This window comes from Mesitornis unicolor, unplaced genomic scaffold (assembly GCF_000695765.1).
Source record: "Mesitornis unicolor isolate BGI_N332 unplaced genomic scaffold, ASM69576v1 scaffold34657, whole genome shotgun sequence".
Taxonomy (NCBI): domain Eukaryota; kingdom Metazoa; phylum Chordata; class Aves; order Mesitornithiformes; family Mesitornithidae; genus Mesitornis; species Mesitornis unicolor.
Window position 1 is genome coordinate 1,949 of NW_010197655.1, and position 10,247 is coordinate 12,195.

A 10,247-nucleotide genomic window follows, 5' to 3' on the forward strand; every position below is an offset into this window, starting at 1 on the left:
TGTACAGTCAGTATTTATGCAATATTGCATATGCATCTATGAGCTTAGAAAAATAACATGCAAGGGAAATTATTACCATTAAACTGATTAAAAAAAAAAAAACCAACAGACCGGTATAACAGTAGATCCCCTTTTAGTGTGTTATGGCTTTGCACCAAGCATCAGATCTCAAAACAGTTTAATATGCATCTTGTTAAAGGCACTTACTGGTCTTTAAATACACTTTCAAATTTAGTTCTGTTGCATTAAGAAGTGTATCTCTGGGATCATACTTGCATAACACAGCAGAACAGTCTAAAAAGGCAGCATCAGTAAATTGAAAAAAGGGTTTTTTATGTTAAATATGGAAATACAGAGAACTAACACAAACTTTCAGAATTTGGTCCTTATAAAACAGGCAATGGCATTCAGGCAATAGTGATTTATTTTCTTAGACACTAACAAAATAATATCCCCAAAAATGAACTCTTCCAGTTCAGCATACAGATATGTCTAAGTTGAGTAGCATACCCTCTAACAGCACCCCCAATAAAAATACAGCTTTTCAAGACTAACTACTGCTTCACTTCAGCTGTGAAGGAAGAAACCTCAAAAGAGCATTATACATGCACACACTAGCAAGCCTACAATTCTGTGTCTCTGTATCTGGATGGCTGTGCATAATACCCCTTCTTGGACTGGTCGGATAGCTGCCGACGGTACTCCTCCTCCTCCTCCTCCGCATCACTGCCGTAACTGCCACGGTTCTCCAGGTAAGGTCTAACAGGAGGTTTCTGGGGTTCTGGAGGTCTCGAGCTAACAGAGCAAGATGAGGAAGGAGAGAGACAATGTTTACTTCCATTCTGAAAAGCTGAAAAATAATTATATAGTATTGGCTTTATGGCCATGTACCACCAAGAAAGGCATATGGAACAAATGAAACTCCTTCTAGCCCAAAAACATTTGCATGGCCATGGCAAGCCTCCTCTGGAGAGGCACCTTATTTCCATCAAGCTGGAGCCTTGTGTTCAGCTTTGATCTACTCAACCTACCTGGAATTATTTAAAATTATTCAGCAACCTGCACACACACATATCAAGAGCTTAATAGCACTTCACTCCCTCAGCGGAGCAGTTCTCAGCCATTGCTGCTTCACCAGCTGACATTTCCCCCAGTTATTTTTGCACCAGATTCTTTAAGCCTGCTTCTTCTTTTGCATCCCTGGTTTCCCATCTGAAGGTTTCTTATGTAACATTTCTTAAATTTATAGCCTTCTCTCCTCACTCAAGGCTCTCACTAGGGCTCTTATCCTTAAAACAGGGCAGGTATAACCCACACATTTGCTTTTTATAAACTCTGTTCTTCCCTTTTAATGTGACACTAAGCAGATAGATAGAAATCAAATCTGCCAAGAAAGGGCATTTCTTCAGTTTCAAAAGCCAAAACTTTCGCAATCCCACATTGTACAAAAACAAGATGTTATCCTCCCTCCATACTGCCCCAATGCTTAAACACCCCCTCCTCTAGGCCAATCATTAACATTCCTGTAAAAAGGCAACAGTGCTGATTTCTGTATGTAAGCAAACACTCTGCGTATGTGGTTAAAAGATTACTTTTCACTATTTCTAAAGAGCTTCCAAGGCTGTGTAAAAAGTATGCCTTTCTGAGCCCACCAAGAAAACCTGAAAACAATCACTTTATGTTTCTCATTTTTGCATTTTATATTATATACTATGACATCAAAGGATTTAATTCATTAGCAAAAAAAAGTTCCATTCCTATTGGCTGTTCCTAAGAGGCAAGAAAAATTTAAAGTCCTGAAGTGCAGAAAACAAAACCTATCAAATAGCGTGCACAGGTGACTGTTCCAAGTCATAGATACATGCAGTGTGTAGGGTAAGGTGACACAATGGTCAACCAGTTGAGAATTCACTGAATTTTAATGGAAGACTCCTACTTTCATGACACTTGATGGATGACCTCAGGCTAGTTTCATCCTCAGTTTCCCTAACAACAAAATACATCTGTAACTGAACAAGCATTTAAGTAACTAATTATTAAGCAATTACAACTGCAAAGATTCATCAGGATAGACTTAACAGTCATCAAGTATCTAGCACAGGAAGAACACACATCAAAGGACATGAATGCAGAAAAGCTTCTGAGTAATGCTGACTGGGGCAAAAAACTGGCTCTGCAAATATGTCAGCAAAAGAACACAGTGATTTCTCCTAGGTAACTCAAATACTATAAAAGAACTAAAAGAAAAAAATACTCTGAAAACATGAAGGCGGCACTGGAATTCTGCCCCACCTTTACAGTAATTCTTGAGGCACAGCAACAAAGCTATGTACCAAGGCAGGATTATTTGTATGAATTAAAAACCAGCAAGATGAGCTTTCCTCCTGCTGATGAAGTAAACAATCAAGACAAAGTGCTTTAAACTGGATGCACCTTACCTCATAGGCTGGGGCCAGCTCTGTTCTGACTTCAGTGTTTTGACAGGGACAGCATAAATATCTGGGTGCTTCTGGGCTATTTCAAGCTTTAAAAGAAAGTAGGAGAAAATAACTGTTCTTTTTAAGTCTGTCCATTAAGGATGCTATACTGTAGATCTAGCAGGTCACAGCTACATCTGAAACTATTAAAGCACAAGTTGGTTACAACAGTTACCACAAGTTGGTAACTGATCTTATTCATATTCTTACAAGTATACAGTCTCTTGCTCAAGTAATAATTCAGAGCACACATGAAAACAGTGGATTGCCAAAAGTAACACGATTATCAGAAGACAGCTTTCTATAGTTACAGTAGGAAGTCTTAAAAATATCTTATTTTTACATGGTATGCCTGTATGCATGGTTTCCCAAATTTCTCCTTCCAGAAGCAAAACAATGCAAGGGACATAATTTTCATTTTCAGGATGCAGGCTGTCCTATATGCTGGAAAGCACAGCAGAGACTGCATCTCTTCATACCCTGGCATTCTGGGCCTCTTGTAGCTCTTGCATTCTTTGTATCCTCGCCTTATGATCCATCTCCTCAAATATTTTGACTTTCCTTAATACAGATTTTGGAGTATTTTCTTGTTCGCTTCCTTCCTCTTCCAACCTTGTCTCCTCCACCTCCTCTGCAGGTGGGACTGCTGGCTGAGAGTTTCTCAAGATGGGACGCCCAAAGGCAGGTTTCAAAGAAACAGGTGGTGGTGCTGGTTTAGCTGATATAGGTAAAGTCTCACTGCTGACAACAGTACTTGATTTGGAGTCATAGTTCTTGGGGAAGTCATATAGATCCTCTTTGTTTTGTAACTTTCCCTGTAAGTATAAAACATGCAAACAAAGTTTACAACAGCAACTTCATAATACTCAATTTAAATGAAGGCTTTAATCTGAAATTCATCATTTTGCCTACGTATTTAAGTGTCAGTCTTCATCTGAAGTAACACTAGAAAAGTATCTGAACTGCTGCAACATTTTGGCCATACACTCATACACTGCACATCAACCTACAGAAGACTAGCACATTTAGACTTGTTTGTCCCATTTGTTAAGGATTACCAGAACTATAATCTGTGTTAGGGGACAGCACAGAGAAAACTGACTTGCCCAATGATTTGTCAGTATTACCTAAGGTAGAATATCACTACCAGGAGTTCAGAAGTGCACAGGACCCAAAGCCGTTTTCTATTCCATCTTTATTTTCCTTACACATGTTCTGCTCAGCCCAATCTCCATTGTCAAGGCATATTTGAATGTATTCTGAATACAGGCAGTTTGTATGGGCACCCTTCCTCACAAGGGAAGGACTGTGGTGTCAACGGAAATCAGGAATGGCTAAAATAGAATTTAGTGTCCATCCAAACACCGCAATTTATTTTTCCCCACATCATTCCTGAGCAAAGTCTGAATAGACAGTTAACAACAATTTCTAGTGATAAGAGACTGATTTCAAAGGTGGTCGATTCTGGTTTTGTGCTTTACAATGATGGCCATCAGATATGCTTTTCGTGATTAGTCTACATGTATTCCTTTTTGAAAGGAACAAATTGAAATTGCCTTTCAGTTTGTTGACAGACGCAAAAAGGAATCTACTTTCTTATTCCCTATAGTGATCACACATATTTGAAGAGAATTGTTACCATTTAAGTTTTCTCTCTGCTTGATCCTGCAACACCTTCAAGTTATTCCTTCTCTCCACACTTACAATGTTTTCTTGTCTCTCATCATTCCTCCTGCGTTTTCTAATGTGCCACCCTGGTGAGTACTCCAGACAGATGAACTTTGTATTCAGATTTGTTACTACAAGTTTACCTTAGGTGGTTCCGGCTTGAATGCTGGAGGTGGACTGGGTTCTCTAAGGATCTCCCTGCTACCAGCTTTTCTCAACTGAGCCCTTGGTTCTTGACTAATTTTTTTTAAACTCTATGAAAGAAAACAAGAGATAAAATTCACTGCAGTATACAACAGTTCCATCTTGTTTTGTCCTCTGTCTCAAGTTGACTACTTTGGGAAGAGTAACCAGGATTCAAATGACTTTCAGCAGTGTGACCACAATCACTGCAGATGTAATATTAAAGCTATTATTATTTTTGCTCTAAACCACTATCAGATGTAAGATAAAGCTGCAGTTTAAAAAACTCCAGGTTTTAAGCCATAAATACAGGGCTTTCAGAAAGGTCAAAATACAGTCTTGCTGAAAATCCAATCATCTCACCTCCTCATGCACAGGTTCAGAGGACCGGCTAACAGATGAAATCCTTGGTTCATCCAGGGGCTCGTCAAGTTCATTGTCAGTGTATGCACCTCCCTCTCCATCTGTATCCTCTAGGTCACTGATCAGTCGGCTGTCACAACTCAAATAGTCAGCACCCATTGCAGTAAGGTAAGACATACGATCATCTGCATCATCTTCCATGGTGTCCATCTAGAGAAAAGTCAGTAAGAATTAAGTAACAAATATTAAATATTTGCCACAGCATTAGTGATGAAAGCTCCAAAGCATAACAGAAAGAACAAGTAATTTTTTGTTACCAAGAAATACATCAACTGATTACTTGTCTAATCTATCTAGCATTGGCAAACAAAATTTTCAACAATTTTTACAGGCAAGAGGTATCCTGAGACATCTGTGCAGCTTAGTAGTCTGGACTGACTGCTTACCTTTCCCTCTGATACCCATACTGCTTCTCCTTGCTGTTGCTGAATTGTATCTTTCAGACTACCATACCAGCTGTCGTTGGCTGAATTCAAATTGATGGTGGCTGTAAAAATTGAAGAAAAAAGTATATATACACAGCAAAAGCAATGTGATCCTTTATTCAGTCTTTGTTGTTTAACACTTTTTTTTGATTATGTGAGAATGTAAAACAGCCATTTCATTTATATCATTAAGAGAAGGACAGTATTTTTATTTTATTGCCAAAATAAGTCAAGGAATAGCTCATGACTATACCTTTGAACCCTTTTAGTTCCAGCCTGCATGAGTTAATAAGCAGAATAGTAAGTGGATGTCTCAAGACTCACAGTCACTTGCACTACTCTCCTGATAAGCAGGTTAGACACACATTTTTCCTTACCTGTAAAGAGGTGGGAACAAGTTTTCTTCAGTTTGTTTGCTTGTTCATAAAGTTTTCTTGAGCTCTTGTTAGATGTGGAACATAGCCTTTGTCTCATGGTTTTCACACCTTGCTTACTGTCTGGGTTAAAGAAGACCACAATTGGAAACCATTGGGTATAATTTAGCAGGTCCACTGCTTTAGGAGTCACATCCAACAGAGCATGTTTATCCTGTTAACAAGAAAGCCAAGTCAGTGTGCTGCTTGTGGGGAAGAGGAGGTGGTTGGAATGCGGTATCCTAGGAAAACCAGGATATTTTTGTCCAAGTAAGACCACAACTTGTTGGATTATTTTTCCCCACATTTATATCACAAAGAAGCTGCAGCAGGCAGACATTTTCTCTCAGCTCAATTTTTCTGAACAGTTTTTGCCTGAAAGTCCACATTTTCATGTTAACTAACTCTCATATCAAGTATGTAAAGTAAAATGCACGTAGTCCTCTTTTCTTTTTTCTTCAAATAGGTAGTGAAAGTTAACTCTCTACCTGTCCCTACCACAACTATTTTGGGTGTTATCTGTGAACTTCTATGTGCACTTACTAGCTGAGGCAAATACCACTTCTTTCATTTAATTTAGTCCTTCTAAGCTACTTCTAGTGCAAAGATGAAAGGGATTTTCAGACATGTGCTTCAGTGGAGGCTGAGCTCTGAACAGCCTTCCATGTGACATTCTAACCCTTCTGGCATCGGTTTTATCAGGCTCGGGGCAATAAGCAGCTAAGTACATTCTTTCTGCCTATGATTTTTAGGCTTCTTGATTAGCACCTATTTACGTGATCTCTAAACAGTATTATAAAAACAGTCAATGCCATCTCAGTAGATGCCACTGAGCTATCATAGACACTTCCTATTCAGTTCAATAGCAGTAACTCTGAAACAATCGAAAACCTTAAGTTTCTGATGACAAGAAGAACAAGTAGGACACTGCATAACAGTAAAGCCTCCATGGCAAATTCAGAACTCATATAGTAAAACACAGATGCCCATCTGCTCAAATTTAGAATGTTCTAAGGAAGGAGAATTTAATTTCTAATACTAGATTCATCCTCCCACTTGGATGACAGCTATCAAAATTGTAAATATAATTGTTGAACAATTTCAAAACAGCTCTACCATTACACCAAGTCTGCTTATTGCAGAAATAGATCTGAGGACTCTGCATGTTTTTGGGGCAAACAAATCAAACAACATACCTTTGAGTGCAAACAGTTTTTACAAAGGAATACTCTACCTGCTCAATTATTTGCTTCACAGTGTTCAAACGCACCACTCCAGTTGACTTCTCTGAACCTGCGTCTCTGGGTTCTGCCTCTGCAAAGACAACATTTTTAGCTCATCAAGAGTGGCTGGGGAGCTGTGATTATTAAGTTATCTAGTCTCTCAGTTAAGGATAATATGAAAGCTAGGAGGACAACTTACTTGCTGTCTGGTACAGGTGAGGCAAATCATTTGACAACTTCTCCATAGCAACATCTGCAATAGGGCCAAATATCACCACAGGTCTCTTAAAACCAGCTGAAAGAAAAATATTTGGAGAAAACATAAGTCTGATAAGACTGGTTTCATATATAAGTGAAGTGGTACAGACAACATCCTCAATTACTACCCAAGGTTATGAATAAGATACTAAAATAAATAGTTTAAGAATTTGATTTCTCAAAAGTTTGTGCAACAGCATTAACTCAAAGTTATTCTTACAAGCTGACAAAGCAGAAGGGATTGCTGTAATTTAACCACTTCCTTATTCCTTCTAATGGAGATGTACTGAGAGGATTCTACATTCTGAAATCCTACAGCAGATCTTCAGTAACCTTTCACCCAGCAAAATAGCATGAACCTTGAGCCAGTGGCTTTTGTGTAGACAGATACAAATGCTGAACCAGCTGCAGGGCAGCTTGAAAAAAAAATGCAAAATTCTGTTATGCTTGTATGAAAACAAATGCAAACACAGCCCTGATAAATTAACGGGGGAATGGCATTCTATTCCTGTCTTCATTTTGACATCTGGGAGCTCCTTTAAAATACTTTTTACTCTTAGTTTTGTTCCACAATGCTGTTTTGTGTGAATACCCATAAAATTATCTTGACTTGGTTAACATCACTAGTAGTGACATCTAGTTTAGAGTCACAGAGACGGGCCTTGTAATCAATCTTGATTACATTTAGTCAACCTGTTGAAAATACTTGGGTTTTATTTACTCTCAAGGTAACGTTAAGTGGTGTCTATCAGCAAGCTGCATTGTGAATTGTCTCAGGAATTTAGATTGTACTTTCAGAGCTAGACAAGAGGAAAGAAGAAAACCCTGCTTGTTTCTTCCTTTTACATTTAAAACCTTGAAACCGGCAAGTGTAATTTGGAGGCAAAGAAGAACAGTGGCAGTTTGAAAACATACAAAGCTTTTTTCTTAGAGTAGTTAATAGCACTAGAAATTTGTGTTCTCAGAAAAATGTCATCCCCTCCTGTTTCTCAAATTTCACATCGAACCCAAGTTGTTTGAAATCACTTACATAGCTGACCAAACATTTGGATGCTAAACCAGCCAGCAATACATGGGCAGGTGGCTCACAGCAGTCTCACTTACCCTCACGCAACTGAACTCTCTCATAAGCTGGGAATTTTGTGCTCACAGACACAATAGCTGTCAGATCCTCACGACTCTTCCTCAGATTCTTCTTCACTCCAGACCTCTGGCCACGTGTTCTCCAGAAGTCTGCCCTGTCGCTTGAGCCGTCTTTTTGGGCATTTTGAACGCTGGCCATCTGCTCAGCTCTGACAGAGAAAAACAGAGTTCATTTGTGCAGAACTAGTTAAAGAGGGCAAAGGCACTTTCACTGAAGAACAGTGGATTTTGGATTTACAGCAGGTAATTTGCCAGACAGCCAGCCATGAGTGGAGGAAAGAATAGAGAAGTCCAGGTTCGTTTGCCTTGGGGCAAACAGTGTCAGAATGATGCTCTGAGTCTCCATAGCTAAAAGATTGCTGAATTAAAATACTTGTACTCTTTGTGCACATTTGAACACTTATTATTACCTCACATGAATTTTGACTAGGAAAGCGTATTTAAACAAAAAACGCTGCTGTGGTTCACTCAGTATTTCACACAAAAATACAGACTACAGCTACTAAGAAATATTAGCCTTGGAATAGATTCTTGAAACATTTTCCATAAGGATATACAAGACAAATTCAAGCACTGAAGTTCTTTTAAAAGAAGTTTAATCATCAGAGTACTCTTGCACACACAGTCATAAGCTAGGAATACAGGATGCCACCTTACCTGCTCTTATTTGGAATGAGGCCTTTTTCCAGTTCATTTCCAATTCTCACAGCCAGCCAGTTTCCCAGTTTGCCATCATATAGTGTATCAACTACTCTAAAGATCTCCCCTCTGGTGAATGCTAAGCTCTGTGGTGACTCTTTTTCACACTCAAAGTGGCTCCTGATGAAGAATGAATCTCCTCTGCCACAGGCCATGATGTCTCTGTAAACTAAAAGGAACTCCCCTTTAGTTTATATTTTTTTTTTACACTTGAAAGATTAAGCTATCATTCTAGAGAATACTTACAAAATTCTTCCTCCCATCTCAAAAAGATGCAAAAAACCAGCCTTCACATCTGTTACCCTACACACAGATTACCAACAGTGTATACCTGTACATGTACAGCCCTTACAGCTCCGAGGGAAGGAGGTACCTGCTCCTTCCCAAAGCAAAGTTCTTCAACATTACAGCAGGCTGCATCTCCAATAGGAAAGCAAGAGGTTCTGCTTGCTCCTTAACTGTTCTGATCAGTAAAACTGTCCATTTGCTGCCATCTAACTGAATCCCTTACGACTGCCAAGGGACAGCAGAAAAGAAATGCTAACAGCAGATGTTGGGCCAGCTTCAACAGACAGAAAAGCAGAAGGAACAAGCAGTACACTGCCACTTTTCAGGATTAACAAAAGATACAATTCGTTAATAATTAAATGCTCTGAAAAACACATCACACATCTGTGTGACCCTCATGGTATCAAATATAGCTATCTTCTAAACTCCTTTCAGGAGGGTAACTAAAACGCTATCAAGAATAGGCACAAAATAAATTACTTGTGGTTTCATTGACAAAATAGAGCTTAAAAGCTTAATGGATATGCACACATTCTTTTTCAAAGCACCTACCTTCATATTTGCTTTGAGCCAAAATTGTCACTGTTTCACCTTTGGGAATTTCTAAGAGATACAAAACAGCATCTTCCCGAACAATGCCTCTGAAGTCTTCAGTGTTTACCTGTGCACCAAAATAAAAAAAAATAATCAACAGCTGAAAAATCAACAATAAAAGGAATAAGCAAAGATTTTTGTTTCATATAAAAAGCACCCTTAAATATACTCGTCCCTTATACTTTTAAATGTCTGTTGCCACAACAAATATTTTATTCCAGTCATTAACATTAATCTTTCCGAAATAAGGTCCTGGATGTGCACTGCTACATTGTTTCTTGTACTTTAACAGGCTCCAAAAGACCTTGAAAAATCAAGGCTACCACAATGGAAAACAGGCTGAAGAGAAAATTACATTTATCTCTTGTTCAGATTTTCAGAAACAAAAGGAGATTGTTAAGAGGACAAAATAGCATAGATGATATATAACGAGGTGGATGGATGATGGCAGAG

The 10,247-nt window shown here is 38.7% G+C and overlaps 1 protein-coding gene across 1 annotated transcript; it reads right to left on the reverse strand.

Annotated features, from left to right (window-relative positions):
- Positions 1-623: 623 nt before the first annotated feature.
- TJP2 (tight junction protein 2) lies at positions 624-9,861 on the reverse strand (the record flags this gene model as incomplete). Its single annotated transcript, XM_010188871.1, has 12 exons — positions 624-795; positions 2,439-2,524; positions 2,957-3,292; positions 4,289-4,399; positions 4,692-4,901; positions 5,138-5,238; positions 5,554-5,764; positions 6,824-6,903; positions 7,012-7,107; positions 8,175-8,362; positions 8,871-9,081; positions 9,753-9,861. Coding segments are annotated over 12 exons (1,911 nt in total), but the record flags the coding sequence as incomplete, so codon positions are not given.
- Between the last annotated feature and the right edge of the window lie 386 nt (positions 9,862-10,247).